This window comes from Aquarana catesbeiana, linkage group LG07, assembly GCF_042186555.1.
Source record: "Aquarana catesbeiana isolate 2022-GZ linkage group LG07, ASM4218655v1, whole genome shotgun sequence".
NCBI classification, from domain to species: domain Eukaryota; kingdom Metazoa; phylum Chordata; class Amphibia; order Anura; family Ranidae; genus Aquarana; species Aquarana catesbeiana.
The window spans coordinates 324,424,050-324,442,601 of record NC_133330.1 but is presented as its reverse complement, the minus strand read 5'-3'; the positions used below and the strand labels follow the sequence as shown (position 1 = coordinate 324,442,601).

Here is an 18,552-nt window from a genome sequence, read left to right as displayed (position 1 = left end):
CACTGTGATCTTTCGGGGCTCATTCATTCTTAAGTGGTCTGTTGCAGTGCGTTCATGTGCATTGTGTTAAAGTGGTTGTAAATCTCAGTCATGAAATCTGAACAAAGCACATATACACTATGTTGTGAAAAGTATTGGAACACCTGCCTTTACACGCACATGAACTTTAGTGGCATCCCAGTTTTAGTCCGTAGGGTTCAATATTGAGTTGGCCCACCCTTTGCAGCTATAACGGCTTCAACTCTTCAGGGAAGGCTGCCCACAAGGTTTAGGAGTGTGTCTATGGGAATGTTTGACCATTCTTCCAAAAGCACATTTGTGAGGTCAGATACTGATGTTGGATGAGAAGGACTGGCTCGCAGTCTCTGCACTAATTCATCCCAAAGGTGTTCTATCGGGTTAAGGTCAGGACTCTGCAGGCCAGTCAAGTTCCTCCACCCCAAACTCACTCATCCATGTCTTTATGGACCTTGCTTTGTGCACTGGTGTGCAGTCATGTTGGAACAGGAAAGGGGTCTTTTCCAAACTGTTCCCACAAAGTTGGGAGCATGAAACTGTCCAAAATGTCTTGGTATGCTGATGCCCTTAAGAGTTCCTTTCACTGGAACTAAGGGGCCAAGACCAACCCCTTAAAAAACAACCCCACGCCATAATCCCCCTTCACCAAATGATTTGGACCAGTGCACAAATCAAGTTCCATAAAGACATGGATGAGCGAGTTTGGGGTTGAGGAACTTGATTGACCTGCACAGCCTCCTGACCTCAACCCAATAGAACACCTTTGGGATGAATTAGAGCTGAGACTGCAAGCCAGGCCTTCTCATCCAACATCAGTGCCTGACTCCACAAATGCGCTTCTGGAAGAATGGTCAAACATTCCCATAGACACACTCCTAAACCTTGTGGACAGCCTTCCCAGAAGAGTTGAAGCTGTTATAGCTGCAAAGGGTGGGCCAACGCAATACTGAACCCTACAGACTAAGACTGGGGTGTCATTAAAGTTCATGTGCGTGTAAAGGCAGGCGTCCCAATACTTTTGAAAATATAGTGTATCTTTAGTGTTTACTTGTCTAGCTCTAAAGCTTAAGTGTTGTTTCTCTCTTGTGCTCCGTTCCTCTGTTATCAGCATGTGTCACTTCTGAGAAGTTATTCAAACACATGAGATAAATTTGTGATGGGGGAGGAGAGCTCAGCACACAGCTCTGTATCCATCCTTCATTCCTGTGCCCTGTATAAATGGGGGTGTGTCCCTTTCCTCCAATCAGCTTTCACACACTACAAGAGCTCTAACTGCAGCTCTCCACCCCCTCCTCTGTGCTCCTGACAGATGAAGAAGGATTTTATCACAATTCTGTACCTTTGTATTGATGTAGAGAAGAGAAGACTGCAGATAGACAAGTAAAGGTTATGTAGGAGGATTTTTCTGAATCTCTGTGTATCACCTGAAGCCAGTCACTTCACTGGGTGTATTAGAGGGTTTACAACCACTTTCAAGACAGCACATTCATTAGAAATGGTCTGCCAGCGCACCGCAAAGGATAAAAAAAAAAAAAAACGTGCATGACCTCTTTGTCAACAATGCAGCACACAACAATGCAGCGTGTCATGCCATGAATGGTGCTGCAACACATTGCCCATAGAGCAGGCACATTGCTAAAAACCGCGTGTGTGAATGGGCCCTCGAGGGTTATTTTCTTTGTGTTTAACAATCCATGTTCTGATTTTTGTTGGGTGACAGATGATCTCTCTAGTCTACATGTTCTTCTGTGATTAATAGGTGAATGGTTACAAAAAAAAAAAAATGGTCATCATTTCATATGGACAAGTATATTGGTCAACATTAATCTAATTAAAATGGTGTTGATTCCATTTAAACCCTTAAAAAATAATTTTTATTTAAAGATGACCTCTGAGGAACCTGTGAAGTTTTTGGGATTTCAGAGTGATGGGAACAGTCTGTGTGTAAAACGATCCCTTGGTGGTAACATTGAACATGATGAAGTTCCCCCGGCAATGTCCTCTTTCTCTGCACTCGTGCTTTCCCACTGAGGTCAGTTGCGGGCAGCATGCAGTTCTGCCAGCCTGGAGCAGTGGAAACCCTGGAGGGAGGAGATAGCCGGAAGGACTTCATAGCTTCACACTCAGCCAGCAAAGACATTTTTATGAGTGTATTTCATATATGAATTTGTAGATGTATAGTGGTTACCTGTATGTCAGAAATATAATGTGTGTTCCTACTGGACAGCTGCTGAAATAGCAGGATAAGGCAAAGTTGGATTCAGACTTGTTGACTAGCCATTGGTGTGCGCAGCCTCAAACTGGCAGCCCTCCGGCTGTTGCGGAACTACAAGTCCCATGAGGCTTTGCAAGTCTGACAGTTACAAGCATGACTTCCACAGGTAGAGGCATGATTGGACTTGTATTTTCGCAAAAGCTGGAGAGCCGCCAGTTTGTGAGCTTTGGGGTGCACACTCTAATGCAGGGGTCTCAAACTGGCGGCCCTCCAGCTGTTGCAAAACTACAAGACCCCTACATTAGAGTGTGCACCCCAAAGCTCAAACACACATGCCTGCCTCAGCTGCACAGGCAGGGCCGGGACAAGGGGTGGGCAGAAGGGGCGGCCCTGGGCGCAATGGTACATTGCAGGGATGGGGGTGAGATGCTTTTGTTACAAAGCTGATAGAAGTAGTGACATCACTGCTAACTCTAAGGGAAGGGGGGGGGTGCAGGTTTGTATCTCTCCCCTGGGCATTGGATGACCTTGTCCTGGCACTGTGCATAGGACAGTGAATGAATGGGAAGTGATCTGCGCTGAGCGGCTTCCTGTTCATTCACAAACTGAATCATAGTAAAACAATTTACTATGCTTCAGTTATGAATGAACACAGTGAGTGTGTTTGTTTAAAAAAGAAAGTCACTGGTAAATGATATATTTACTAGCCCCTTCCCCACTCTCCATCCTGAAACATCCCCTGCAGCAGCTGGGGGGAGAGCAGAGGAGGGAAGCCAGTAGCACTGCAGGGGGGGGGGGCAATACTGAGGAATCGGCACTGCACGTAGTGATTAGGGTGTACCCAGGCAAACCCGCTACTTGCATGCCTTTGGGACTTACACTGAAAGACAATATTGAAAATGACTGGTATAGATGCAGCAGTCTATCACAACAATGAAAGTGGCAAAAATTTTTTTTAAAAACTGCTAGCAGGCAGAATCCTTATCGCAGAAGAGATGGCCTGTACTGCAAGTGAGCAGAGCAGGGGCTGAAGGAAAGATGAGTGTGCATGAAGGAAGGGGAGTATTGGCCACTTGCTATGCAAAGGTCATATGAGCTTGTTTTGTTGTTTTTTCAGCCGGTGACCGTCTTTTAAGTAAAAGTGATAAATCTCCTTTATGATTAATAAACCCAGAAGTGATGAGCAATCAGTCGCTTCTGGGGTTCGGTGCTGCCATTCCTTGGCTGCTGTGGCTGGGGAGGAAGCTACTCAAGCTTGATCTGTGCTTGATTAGTGGCAGAGGTGCACTGAGGGTCTAATGGACCCTTCTTTTCTCTATAAAGAGAACCATGCAATCACATAGGGGGCTTGTCAGCACCCTTGTGATGGCAAAAAATTAAATGACAAAAAGTGTTAAAAAATTAAATTAGAGTAAAATAAATACAATAAAAAAAAAAAAGTTAAATCAACCCTGTGGTCCTGAGCATATACACAAATGCAAACGTGTAGAAACAGCAATTTGCACCACACGTGAGGTATTGCTGTAAATGTGGAGTGAGAGCAATAGTTCTAGGGTCATAATTCATGCTTAACTTTTTAAATCGATAAACTGTCAAGGCCTTTAAAATGTCACCTCTGGAGAATTTTAGGTACCGCAGTTTTTTCTTCATATTACAAGCGCATGTCATTTTAAGGCTTGACATGTTCGGCATCTATTTCCTCAGCACACCCCATCTTTTAGATTTCTCCATAAAATTGGGTATTCTATTGTGTTTTGTGTGCACTAAGATTCAATTTAGCTTATTTTTTCCTGAACAAATCTGGTCTGGCTAATATCATGCGACAAAAAAAAAATTGCAACTGACGCCATTTTATTCTACAGGGCTTCTCTTTTCAGAAAAATGTGTATTGTTGGTTAAGTAAGAGGGGGGTTAAGTCATTTTCTAAAAAAAAAAAAAAATAATAAAAAGAATTTTCAAACATAAAAAAAAAAAATTATTTCATAGTAAAAAAAATGCAGATTTTAACGTGTATGAAAAATTTTCCCTGGATGCAAAGTGGTTAAAGACAATCGTTCATTTCTCCTGGTCACCATAAGCACTGATTGATCTTACTTGCCGCTTGGAGTTTATGTAAATTTTAATAGCTGGAGCTGCTAGAAAAATTTTTTAAGGACAGCGTTTTTTTTTTTTTTAGCTGCTTGACTGCAATTAAAATTTTACTGACATGTTCACCGTGGGGCCACTTTAGATGACACATGATAGTGATATATACCAGCTAAAATGAAGTTGACGGAATTCTGTTAATTAACAGCGTCCTCCGAGATTCCATAACGTTTCTTCTCTCAATCTGTACAGGTGAAGAGATTGCTAGGCCGAGACGTTCAACTCCCACAGCCGAACTTGCAAGGTTAGTTTTATTTCGGCAAAATTAATTTTCCTTCCCTCTAGGGCAGCCAAAGTCCATCATTGTCATCATATATGGCAGTAATATGTCAGATCTATGTATAGCTGTTTAATATAATGATATCACATAGAAGCGTTGACTCATGTGTGGTAACAGCACTCTGGCTTTACTCTTATCAGATATCATTGATTTCAAATGGCCAAATTTAGCAGCCTTAGCGAACGTAAAACAAAAAAAATAATAATTTGCCTACACAAATCATTTAATAAATAATTTTTAGGACATACAAAGTCTTTAATTTGGTACCTTTTTCCAAAAAAGTTTGGACAAGAACTAGATTCTGCAGACATGCACAGCGATGGATCGAGATCAGGGTCAGGTGAGTATTTAGGGGGGCAGGGGGGATCTACTATTAAAAAGTTTTTTTACTTAAACTTACTTTAAAGTGGCTGTAACCCCACTAACAAGAAAAAATAAAAAACCTGCAAGGCAAAGGAATAATGAGCTAGTATGCATAGCATACTAGCTCATTATGAAATGCTCTCCTCAGATTGAAGCCCCCGCAGCGGTCCTTGTACAGTGGTCCGGCCAATGACATCGCTCCTGGAGTTACTTCTGGGTATAGGCGGGCTCCGGTGCTATGATTGGCCAGAGCCACGATGATGTCACTCCCGCGCATGCACGCAGGAGCCGCCGGTAACGGCACACTAGCTGAGGCAACGGCACGAACGTGCCGTTGCTTCAGTGCGCATGTGCCAATGACGTCGGCACATACTGATACAGGAGGGGATATCTCCTGAAACGTGCAGGTTTAGGAGATATCCTGGGTAGCTACAGGTAAGCCTTATTATAGGCTTACCTGTAATAAAAAGTGGTTGTAAAGGGTTTACAACCATTTTAAAGTGATTGTAAAGCTTTCATTTTTTTTTTTTTTTATAATTAAAATAATAAGCATGTTATACTTATCTGCTCTGTGCAGTGGTTTTGCACAGAGTTGCCGAAATCCTCCTCCTCCTCGGGTCCCATGCCAGTGCTCCTGGCTCCTTCCACCTGTCGGGTGCCCCCGCAGCAAGCAGTTTGTTATGAGGGCACCCGAGCCACTGCGCTGTGTGTCCATTCACGCACGGAGCTGCGGTTCAGCTCCACCCCTCTGTCTCCTGATTGGCTCATTGATTGTGATTGGCAGGAGCCAATGGCTCCCGCTGCTGCCAATAGCTAATCAAGAATGTGAGTCCCCGGAGAAGCAAGGCTCTCGTGGACCTCGCTGGATTGAGAGAAGGCTCAGGTAAGTATTAGGGGGGCTGAGGGGGGGGGACTGCTGCACACAGGTTTTTTTACCTTCATGCAGGTAAAATACCTTGTGCCTTTACAATCACTTTAATGCAGAGAATGCATTAAGATCGAATACCTTTTTACCTTTACAACCACAACTTTAACCACTAGCGGACCACCCGCCACTTTTTAACTGCAGCAGGGCAGCCCCGTAAGTCAGTGGTCATCAACCCTGTCCTCAGGGCCCACTAACAGGCCAGGTTTGCAAGATAGCTGAAATATGATCACAGGTGATATCATTTGCTGCTCAGTGATTGCAGTATTCTAATGTTAAAAAGGTATGCCAAGACAGGAATCAGAGCATTAACAGCGCTTATATCAGAATATCTGGAAATATTCTATGCTATGATATGTCATACATTGCAGTATAAAGTAGTAAAAAATTAAGATGAAAACAAAATAAAATTGTAAAACAAACTCTTGCTTCACTGAAACTCTACTGAAGCCCAAACAGACACACGCTATTGACAGTCCATGTGCTGAAGGTAAAGTTTGCAGAGTAATGTCAAGCCTCTCAACACCTGACAGGGAAAAAAAGTTTGTACAAGCAAGTTTAGTATAGTGGTGTTGTGTTCCAATCCCAACAAGTCTAATGTGATGACATTGAAGCCGCTACGCCGTCACCGATCCACCTCGTGAACACCCCTATGGGGATCTACTCACCAGAGGTATTTCGAAAGCCTGTAAAATCCTCACGGGATGAAGCAATGGCTCCTCTCTGGGCATTCAGCTATCCTTGGCAGGAATGGTTCAATGTGTCATCTCAAACCCTGTAAAAATACAAAAAGGTGCCTTCCATAGTGTAAAACGTTTTATTTATAAAAAGCTCAAAAATTCCCCTACATACCAGCACACTCATATATGTACCTATCTGTGGCCTGTCTGGTGTATGTCCTTGTTTCCCTTTTTTTGATTTCCCTTCGTCCACCTTCCCCCTCCCCCCTTCTTTCTTTGAGGTGGGATGGCATCAGATATTTCATCCATTACTATGATGATCTATATAGTAATCGTAGCCAGGAATCACCCTAAGGCCCCTTTCACACTGGGGCGGTAGGGGGCGTCGGCGGTAAAACAGCGCTATTTTTATCGCTGTTTTACCGCGGTATTCGGCCGCTAGCGGTGCGGTTTTAACCCCCCCCCCCGCTGGCAGCCGAAAAAGGGTTAAAACCACTCGTACAGCGCAGCTATAGCCGCGGTATTGTCGCGGTATAGCCGCGCTGTCCCATTGATTTCAATGGGCAGGAGCGGTTTAGGAGCGGTGAATACACCGCTCCTTCCCCGCTCCAAAGATCCGGCTAGCAGGAGATTTTTTTCTTCTCCTGCCAGCGCACCGCTTCAGTGTGAAAGCCCTCGGGCTTTCACACTGAACAAACAGCGGAGGCTGTTTAGGGGCGGTTTGCAGGCGGTATTTTTAGCGCAATAACGCCTGCAAACCGCCCCAGTGTGAAAGGGGCCTAAGGAATGATGGTGTCCCCCACGGGCAACAATTGACAATTCTGTGCCCTGATACCTTATAAGCTTGGTATCCTATTTTTATTAAATACCATGCTTAGACTTCTAATCAGTCTCTATCTAAGTTATCTGTGGAAGGGATCAACACTTAGGAATGAACGAAATTGGTAGCTGTATGGTTAAGCAACGATCAACAAACTTCCGCAATCCGGTTACTACACGGATCTGGGGTTGCTCCTTTAAGAAATTTTCACTGGTGGGCGTATCCGAGGAGTGAACACTCTTAAAAAGGAGTCCTCGTACACCACCAACACGTCCAGACGAAGCTACACACTCCCATGTGTGCAACGCGTTGGACTAGTCCAGGACTGGGTTTTCATCCTTTTATCTGCATGTTTTGTATATATCAATAAAATTTATATTTTTATAATATTTAACATGTGTATTGCTCTTCAGTAAGCCCCACTTTTCTTTCTCCCCCTCTGTTTGGGATACTTTTTATTAGTCTTTTTGGGGGTTGAAGCGCAATCACAGCACCTCTACTGGTATATACTACTTGTTTGGTAGTTAAAGAGGAGTTCCACCCAGGAGCTCCATTAAAAAAAAAAAAAATTTAAAAGTCAGCAGCTACAAATACTGCAGCTGCTGACTTTTAATTGGACACTTACCTGTCCCAGGGTCCAGCGATGCGGGAGATCGAAGCCCCGCTCGTCCCCCCCCTCCGCTCGTCGGTGCCGGCATTTCAACTGTGGGTGCCGGTGTTCTGACATATACTGTCCTCCTATCGGATAGTGTCCGCTCCGTACTGCGCAGGCGCAGCGCTTGCGCAGTACGGAGCAGAAGGAGATGCCGAAAGTGTCCGAAGTTGATCAGCTGACCATCAGCTGTACACGGCGCTTCGGCACTTCTTAGCGATGGCAGTGTAAGAGGGCCCCTCGCGGGCTCGCTTCGCTCGCCACGCTTCGGGCACGGCCTCGCTGCGCTCGGCAACTATTTGTTCTCACTCTATGTCCACTTGGATAGTAGGGAATGAACCTGGACATAGGGTGAGAATAAAAGCGCAGGCGCCTTGTACAGCTGATGATCAGCTGTTAAACTTCTGAGACTTTCGGCGTCTCGTTTGTCCTCCGTACTGCGCCTGCGCAGTACAAGGCGGACACTATATGATAGGGGACTGTATTTGACAAGACACCGGGCTGTGGCTTCACAGCCTGGCACCCACTGCGCATGCGCGAGCGGCGCCGTGCGCCGTGATTGGCCGCTCAATCACCTGGGACCTGTAATGGATCCCAGATGATTGACAGGAGGGAGGGAGCAGAGCCGAGCCCTTCCTGTGCCTGGGGGGAAGTGATGTCACCAGCCCAGGCAAAGGAATAGGCAGACTCCGAGGGACCACCTAGCAACAGGCATTTAGAGGTAAGTAAAAAAAAAAAAAAAATATTCAAATGTTTTTTCGTTTTGTTTTTTACAATTTTTCAGGTATTTTTGTTTTTTTGGGTGGAACCCCACTTTAAGCCTCTTCTTTCTGTATTTATTTAACTTCAAAAATCCCCCTGCTTACAACTTATGCTTACAAGAATAAAAGAATAGCTCAGCATGTCTAATGCAGCCTTAGCATCAAGCTTACCAACACGCCCGGAGTGCAAACGAACCGCCTGCCGCGATGAGTCCCGGGAGTATTCTAGTCTGCATCTCCCCAAGGTAATACATAAAACCTGGCCTGTTAGTGGGCCATGAGGACAGGGTTGATGACCACTGCCGTAAGTGATTCGGCAGGGTTGCGCGTCTGTGCTGTCAATCGGCTGTCCGTAAATCATTGACCAGGACCTGCTGATCGGCTTAGTGAATCACAGCACAGGGCTCTGTACACGGAGCAGCAATCTATTCTATTGGTAAAGAAGCACATATTACACATTTTTAGGCACACCGTTAACCCTTTGATTGCCCCTAGATGTTAACCCCTTCCCAGTCAGTTAACCCCTTTCTCAGGTCACTGTATTAGTGTCACTGGTGATGTCATTGTCCTTCAGTTCCCACCCAGTGTCAGTTAGTGCCAAATTGCCTGCCACACTATCACAGTTCCACTGCAAGTCTCTGATCACTGAAAAAAAATTCAGTATATATACCATAGTTTGTGGATGCTATAGCTTTCACCCAAACAATTGATATACGCATTTTTTTTTATACTTAGGACATGTAGCAGAATACATTTTGTCCTAAATTTATGAAGAAATTATTTTTTTTTTATTGGATATGTTTTAAAACAGTAAAAAAAATTGTGGGGTTTTTTTTTTGTTTGTTTTTTTTACAATTTTCAATCTTTTTTTGTTTATAAAATAAAAAAAAATTAAAAACACAATGGTAAAAATATATATATTTTTAATTAACATAATATTGTGTTTAAATCTTTGTGGCATCTGAAAAGTTCCAGTCTTATGACACTTCAGTACACTGTTTCAACTCGGTTTTTTAGGCTGACTAATGCACAAAAATTCTGTGTTTTAATTATTAATAAATACTGTAATTGTATCTGTTAATTACAGTATTAAACAGATGCCACCTAAAGGTGGTAGTATTCATCTTTTTTTTTTTTTTTTTTCGTTGAAGCCTCCAGCCTGCATTTGATCAGTATGTCCTAGAATATTATTATGCGGGATTAATATAGTGCCAACCATTTTCACAGTGCTTTACAATATAAAGGAAGACAGCACAGTTACAATAGAAGAGGGTTAAGAGGCCGTACCAATGGCACGACGGGGAACCACTATGGCTCATTCCAGATTGTTGGTGGGGACCCGATCTGTCAGTGACATTCAGGATTGAATTGAAGGGTATATGTTCTATCAAGAATATTTGAATGTTTATGTTGGAATAGGAAGGACTTCTCATCGATCTGAAGTCTTCTGAGGCACATGCTGAGAAAGAAGTACTTGTTTGTGTACTCTGGGCTTGTTATCTAATTAAAGCCTATCTCTGGGAAAGAACAGAAGATGCTTCTCTATTATTTTGCATCATTGCACAATTATATAACAATATAATTGCCTGAGCAACCATTTGTGGTGAGTTTGGAGAGGAAATAAAAGCACATGGACATTGATATAGAGTTGGCCCCATTTGTGGCTATAACAGCCTCTACTCTTCTGGGAAGCCTTTCCATAAGATTTTGAAACATCTGTGGGAATTTTGCCCGTTCAGCCAGAAGAATACTTTTGAGGTCAGGTAATTATGTGGGATGAGAAGACCTGGCAACATCCGTTCTTTGATCTTCTCTATGGTGTATGAAACTAGAAGCAGGTTTTGTCACTTCTAGTTTCTGTTCTTTGCTTACTGGCCGATACCAGCCAGTGATGCAGCCAGTCGCTATGATCTGTATTTGATCAGCTGCATTGGAAGGCAGGGGAGAGATCAGGGGTCTAATAGACCCCAAATCTATCAATAAAGAGGACCTGTTACTGCCTAGGTTTTCACAAGGGATGCTGTTCATCTCTTGTGATAGCAATAAGGTTTAATTTTAAAACATTTAAATTAAGTAAATCAGGGCTTGACAAATTTGCTTGGAATCTAGGCGCCAGCTAAAAAAAAGTTAGAAGCCAGTTTTTGTTTTTTTAACGAACAACAAAGTTTTATCCTCTATGACAAATATAACCGATCTTAAATTTACACAGAAAACTGTTTCCATCTTTGTGGAGGAGGGGTTGTGTATATGGAACTGAAGCTGTTCCAACCAGCTGCCCCACAATCCCTGTCCACTCATCGTTATGGGCGCCAGATCAAGCCCGCAACTCCTTCAACCAGTTCCCAGTTGTCAGGCAGAGAGAGCAGGCAGGGGGAGCCCTCAGCGCAGTCAGTGACTGCTTGTAGCAGCCCCCGGCCACCAGAAAAGGGCGCCAGTTCCCCTGCAGTGTGAGCAATGTAAGGGCAATGCCCTCAGTCAACAGAGCGAGCGCTGCACCTAGCTCCAGCAGGCCCCAAAGCCGTGGCCTCAATTACTGGCCGGAGAGGCATCTTAGTACGCACATCCGTGGGGAGCGGGGGCGCCTGGGGACAAGAGACCTGCCGCAGTCTAGCCCAGGCACCAGGCTGTTAATTCTAGGTGCCAATGGGGTTTGTCGAGACCCTGAAGTAAATAGAATATCTAAAAAAAAATTGTAAAAATTTTAAACGCCTCCAAATGCGCATGTAGGTCCTTCACAAATATGTAAACAGTAATTGAACCACATGTGAAGTATCACCGCGAACGTCAAAGTGAAAGCATTAATTTTAACACCAGACCTAAACTGGTGACCTTATAAAATGTCACCTATGCAGATTTTTACGTACTGTAGTTTGTCACCATTTCATGGGCATATGAAACTATTGGTATCCATTTACTCGGCGCAACATCCTCTTTTACACTTTTCCAAAAAAATGGCTATTCTATTGAGTGGAGCTTTACTGCTAACGCGTCCCGCGCCCCAGTGTGAAAGGGCTCTAAGTGGCATCAGAGCTGGTTAGTGGCACAGTCGTGCTGGAACAGAAAATTGCCTTCCTGACAGCCCAAGGTTGGAAGCACAAAATTGTTTAAAATACCTTTCATGTTTACCAGTACCCTTCACTGGAAACACGTGAGTGCTATAATTTAGAGGGGTCTCCCAGATATTTTTGGCCATATAGTGGGGGTGAAACGTTTTACCATATAGTTTTGTATATCTGAACATATAATTTATTCAGATTTAGCCTATTTTGTTACACATTTAAAAAAAATGAACTCCATCCAGAACCTCTTTTTTTTATTGGGTGGGAAAGGATTAGGAGATTTGTCGGCCTACCACCTCCTTTACTATGGAACCCTTCCAATGTGGTGGGCATTTTCTAGACATCTAACGTTCACGTGTTCTTTATTCTTTTTACTTTTAGGGTGTTTCGTTTAAAATACAACACCTCACTCTCAAATGATTTAACCTTCTATATTATTATTTTGAACATGTAATCTCTATATCAGGCTGAAACTAAGGAGAGGGGGAACTAAAACTCAATTTTACTTTCTGTATTGTTCTTTTACAATGAGTATAGGATTGACTGTAACACCTTACCCAACCCAATTGCTGCACCAATCGATAATCTTCAGCCAACACTTACTTACTGCTTGTGTTATAAAATCCTTTAGTAAGAAGACACCAGCCGAATTATTTGGGCCTCCTCTGGAATCTGCCTTTGAGGAATCCAAATCTGAAGGTGAGCCGAGTCCTTGAGATTTAAAAATCTGAGTGTATTTAGTTTAGCTCTACAAAGATGACCTGTTTACTGGAATATGGGGCATTCAGTGAGGACAACTTTATTACGCTTAGGATGTTCCCCCCTCCCTCTGTTTTTGGTGTTTATCCAGAGGTTATACATTTGGCTATAATCTATATTGGTGATGAGGGAATGTTAAAGTTTACATACAGTGTATTCAATGAAAAATGTCCCTTCTCAGTTCCTCTAGATCAGCCTGAAATATGGGGCGCTTCACAACTAGATACTGCAGAATCCCAACAGCTGTCAAGGCCATTCCCCACAGGAAGTAAGTATTTTTCTATGTTCTTATCTTGTGTCTTGTATTTAGGTGCAGTATATATCATAACTATGCTAATACTGACCATTTATACATAAAAACAATGTGTTGCGCTGTTAGATATAAATGCCTAATTGTGTAACAAAATCAGCCAAAAAGCGTAAAACAAATCCATAGAGTCTAGAACAAATATTAGGGGGTGCAACGGATCGTCATTGATCCGTGATCCGATCCGCGGAGGTTGATCCGTACAGGACACCCGTGATCCGCGGAGCGCTCTGTGGCCTCGGCCATAGGAAAGGCCGCGGCTTCGGCCTAGCTCCGGAGCGGCGGCCATCTTGGTACACCCGGCGGCCGTTTAGCACGTGATCCCTCCGTCAAATGACGGAGCGATCACTTGTAACAAACCGGCGTCATGTCATGACGCCTGTTCCTCTCTCCCCTCTGTGTACTGATCTGTACAGTGGAGGGGAGATATCGGATGGCAGCAGTGCCAATACTCTGCAATGCCCTGCCAATACTCTGCAATGCCCTGCCAATACTCTGCAATGCCCTGCCAATACTCTGCAATGCCCTGCCAATACTCTGCAATGCCCTGCCAATACTCTGCAGTGCCCTGCCAATACTCTGCAATGCCCTGCCAATACTCTGCAATGCCCTGCTGCAATACCCTGCCAATACCCTGCTGCAATTCCCTGACAATACTCTGCAATGCCCTGACAATACTCTGCAATGCCCTGACAATACTCTGCAATGCACTGACAATACTCTTCCATACCCTGCCAATATACCCGCCAATACCCTGCAATACTCTGCCAATAGGGAGATTGTGGATATTACAGTGGGGGAGATTTTTTTTTTGTTGATCCGAAAATGCCCCGAACCGTGACTCCTGATCCGAGGAACGATCCGAACCGTGAGTTTTTTGATCCGTTGCACCCCTAACAAATATCAAGTCAAAAAGCTAGTCCACTGTGAAGTTTAAAGAGGAACTGCAGTCTGCTCACATAATTTGTAATAAAAACATCTTTGCCATTCTGAGGCTTCCCTCCAACCACTTTGCGTATTATTTTATATATACAGTGGTACCTTGGATTACGAGCATAATTAATTCCAGAAGAATGCTTGTAATCCAAAGCACTCGTATATCAAAGCGAGTTTCCCCATAGGAGTTAATGGAAACTCAGATAATTCGTTCCACAGTGACTGCTATTGTATGCAGTACTGCATGTGGCCAGAGGTGGGTGGGGGGGGACCGGAGACACTCAAACGCTCGGAGCTGCTCTGATGCACTCTAAGAGGCTCAGAGACGCTCAAACGGAACGGTTCCGAGTGTTTCTGAGCGTCTCCGAGTGTCACCGGCGCCCCCGCACCTCTGGCCAAATGCGGTACTGCACCCCCCAGAGGCTTGAATCCTGCTCGTTCTGCGAGAAAACGCTCGCAAACTGAGTCAGAATTTAAAAAAAAAAAAATAATAGCGCATATTGCGAAAACGCTCGTTAACCGCGTTGACTCGCAATCCGAGGTATTACTGTACTGTGATTCTGTACTTGCCAAATATGCTGCAGAAATCTCCCTCCACTGAGTCTGGTTGCAATCATTTTAACTGTGGGCAGCTGAAGCTGCTGCCTGTTCACTTCCTGGATTTACACAGACACACACACTCACACCAATGCTTGCCTGCACATTTCTCCTCTCGTGAATACATGTGGATATCTACAGTATCCTCCTATCTCCACCCTCATCCCACTCATCCCACTCCCCTCCAGCTCTGCAGCTTTCCTTGGCTCTGCTGTGATTCACCTCTCCTCCACTATCCTCCCCCCCCTGCTGTCAAACTCTCGCAAGAGAAAGCTGTGCATGATGTCATTAGCCTAGACATATTACCAGACAAAGAGGATGATGGTAACCGCATATGCTAAAACCAGGTCTCATCTGTGGAGAGAGGCGGAAGGACCCACATAGTGTAGCAGTTTTCTCATTAACAGTGGTGCATGAACTCTGGGGACTCTGTAGATCACACTTGGATTCATTGCCACAACAATTGGCATCAGGAAAACCCTTGAAGCTGCTATATGCACCACTGTTAATCATAAACATGGACACCCATCCCCTCCTGAAGTGGTGCAGGTATGTGCCTTGGTTGCCCGCAGGCTACGCTTCCACAGCTCCCGGGACAGATGCATTCCCAGCCATCCTCAACTCACAGCACCACATGTTCCAGCTCTGAGTTGATTTATACGCATTCTGCACCGCCTCCTGAAGAAGTGCAACATATTCCACGAAACGCACTGAGCTTTTTGGATGCAGTTATAATAGAGCTGGGCAATTTTCTCCAAAAAAAATAAAAACACGATTCAAAACGAGTTTTTTTTTTTGATGGACACTGAGGAGCTGCGGGCAGGAGTTTTTAGGCGAGGCCATGGCTTCGGCCTAGTCCGCGTTGTCCGGCCTCGCAGACTAGGCCGAAGCCGCGGCCTCACCTAAAAACTCCTCTCCTCAGGACCGGCGCGTTGTCAGCGCCGGTCCTGGTGGAAAAAAAAAGAAATCTAAAAAATCGATTTGCTGAAAATTTCTCAACTCGATTCAAGATGCAAATCGATTTTTTGCCCAGCCCTAAGTTATAGTATAATCATGTGTTTACATCTAGATCATATACATGAATTGTATGAAAATTATGGATTTTAATATAATTTGATGTTAAGGAATGCATGTTGGCTCATACTAACACCTTTCATTTCTGTAATGTGCCATGTTTTATTTGTACCCTTATTAATCAATAAATGTGCCATCGTGCATCAATTTTACCAGTTGTGTGTCACATGCTTCATTTAAAGTCCCAAGAAGTTGTAGTATACTCGTCACTCCTGCAGTTGTGTTTTACTTTCCTCCTACTCTGCTGCTCAAGCCGCTTTCGGTCTCTTCAGCAATCAAAAGTTTTGAGAATGTCCCCCCATCATGTTCCATGGTTCCTTCCTCCAACTCTTACTTCACCACAGGACTTGGCAGGGACCTAGGGGTCAGGGGATGGAACCATGGACTACAGCAGGGGACACAACCCATTATTATTTATAATAATAAATAATATAAATGAAGGCCAAATGTTTCAAGATATGATTTACCTGGGGTGCCTCAAGATTTTGCATACTTTTAAAGGGTCGTGATTGAAAACTGGTGGAGAAATGCTGCACTAAACCCGCCTAATTTAGCAAAGTAGGAATTTTTAACCATTTTAGTAAAGAACATACTAAATTCTGTCTATTGTATGTATATTTGGACTTTAACCCTTTTGTTTTTGTCTTTTATAGCACCTCCACCTATTCCACCCAAAAATATTCCGGCCACTCCACCCAGAACGGCATCGCCATTGCCAGCAGGCATAGGTATGCTATCAGTAAACAGTCTTTTCTACTTGAAGTTTTGTATTGTTTCCTGTGCTGTGAACTCTACAGTAGCTCATTGGTTTTGGTGTAAACGAATGACCTCCATTGTGTTGGAAACTTGCAGCGACCGGGGCCACAGGTAATTTGGGAACACCAGTAAAGCAGCCCATAGTTTATGCAATTTTCTCCACCATGGGTGGAAGGAAAGAAAATTGCTTGATTCCCCCGTCAACACAGTCCCTCCCGCAGTGCTAAAGTTTTTGTCGGCCCAGAGCCTTCCCTGCCGGCAGTCTGAATGGAGAAATGTCATCAGCACGCCAAGGATTTCTCAGAAGGGTCCAAAGCTTTATTTACATGTTCAGGCGGTACACATACGACAGAATACAATCACTGCTGGCAGCTATAGCTACCGGCAATGATCGCATGAAAAAATCCGACAGGCTGGTTGTACTGAAGTCGTTTAATGGATCAACTCAGTCTAACCAGACTTCCCATAGAAGGAACCGGCTGAGATTCAAATTCATCTTTGGCCGATTTAGTGTTACTAAACCCACAACAGTAAAATCAGTCTGTATATGCAGTAAAGCATGCTTGTTATACTTATGCCCCGTACACACGGTCGGACATTGCTCGGACATTCCGACAACAAAATCCTATGATTTTTTCAGACGGATGTTGGCTCAAACTTGTCTTGCATACACACGGTCACACAAAGTTGTGGGAAAATCCGATCATTCTGAACGCGGTGACATAAAACACGTACGTCGGGACTATAAATGGGGCAGTAGCCAATAGCTTTCGTCTCTTAATTTATTCTGAGCATGCGTGGCACTTTGTGCGTCGGATTTGTGTACACACGATCGGAATTTCCGACAACGGATTTTGTTGTCGGAAAATTTTATAGCCTGCTCTCAAACTTTGTGTGTCGGAAAATCCGATGGAAAAAGTCAGATGGAGCCCACACACGGTCGGAATTTCCGACAACACGCTCCGATCGCACATTTTCCAATGGAAAATCCGACCATGTGTACGGGGCATTACTGTGGAACATAAGGGTTTAAAGGCTAAGTTTGCCTTTTTTTTCTCTAAATTTCAGCTCCCCTATGTACCAATATAACATATAACTTATTTTGCAAAAATAAAAGCTTTCCATTTATTCTACAAACGCTTACCTCACTGTCTTCATAGCTGTTTCAAAACACTTTTCCATTACTTCTGCCTTGCTTCCTGGACAAGGCTATATGTCATGACACAGGAAGGAGTTGACCAGCTGACCTCATAAGTATACACCCTGCATTATCTACCCTCCTACCTACCCACCCACTTCCAGGTGCATGTTTTTTAAATGGAATACAATCAGTGATCACTGTTTTCTAATAAATACACAGGCATCTTTTTTTCTTTTTTTTTTTTTCCCGCCCTACCTTAACTTTAATCTTGCATAGATCGTTCATTTGGCATTGGTCAACTCCTTTCTGTGTCATGACCTCTCGTCTGTCCAGGAAGTAAGGCAGAAGTAATGGAAAAGTGTTTTTAAACAGCCATGAAGACAGTGAGGTGAATGTGCATAGAAACAATGGAAAGCTGTTTTATGTTTGCAAGAGAAGTACAGTAAAGAGAAATTAAACTTCCTCTGCAAACTTTTACGTATAGGTAAGCCTATAATGGGGCTTACCTATAGGTAGAGAAAATATCTCCTAAACCTGTACAGTTTAGGGAGATATTTACAATGCATGCAACCAGTGACATCACTGGCTCATGTGCTCTGAAGGAACGGCCCACGGGTGCTGTTCCTTCGGAGCCCGCAAACCTGGAAGAAGCTCCGGGAAAGATGTCCGCCATGACATCAGTGTGTGGGGACCTCTGCAACAGCTGCATTCTAAGGTATGTATTTCATAATGAACTAGTATGCGATGCATACTAGCTCATACCTCTTTAATGCTCTATTGGTAGAGGAGGATTGGTAGAGGAGCTGGAATTTAGGAAAAAAAGGTGAACTTACCCTTTGATCTCCCGCATTGTCTTCTCTGATCCTCCCCATCATTTACAGTCCCCAGTCTATCTCCTAATAAGACAGAGCCTTTGGTCTTTTTTGGGAGAGTGCATGTGATCAGCACAGGGCCAATCAGCACTGTCCAGACGGGGTCAGGGGTCCTGCAGCCTCACAGGATAGTCTGAGGAGAATGAAAACTCCTCCCACAAGCTTTATCCAGACACTGATAGAAGTCACAAG

At 44.0% G+C, this 18,552-nt stretch overlaps 1 protein-coding gene across 1 annotated transcript in view; it reads left to right on the top strand.

Annotated features, from left to right (window-relative positions):
* The window catches only part of SGIP1 (SH3GL interacting endocytic adaptor 1), a 235,218-nt gene that overhangs the window by 132,580 nt on the left and 84,086 nt on the right, over positions 1–18,552 (top strand). Inside the window, exons 8-11 of the mRNA XM_073593786.1 lie at positions 4,571–4,622; positions 12,550–12,617; positions 12,859–12,945; positions 16,245–16,319. Of these exons, the coding sequence (XP_073449887.1) occupies positions 4,571–4,622; positions 12,550–12,617; positions 12,859–12,945; positions 16,245–16,319 (282 nt within the window). The remainder of the gene's footprint in view (positions 1–4,570; positions 4,623–12,549; positions 12,618–12,858; positions 12,946–16,244; positions 16,320–18,552) is intronic.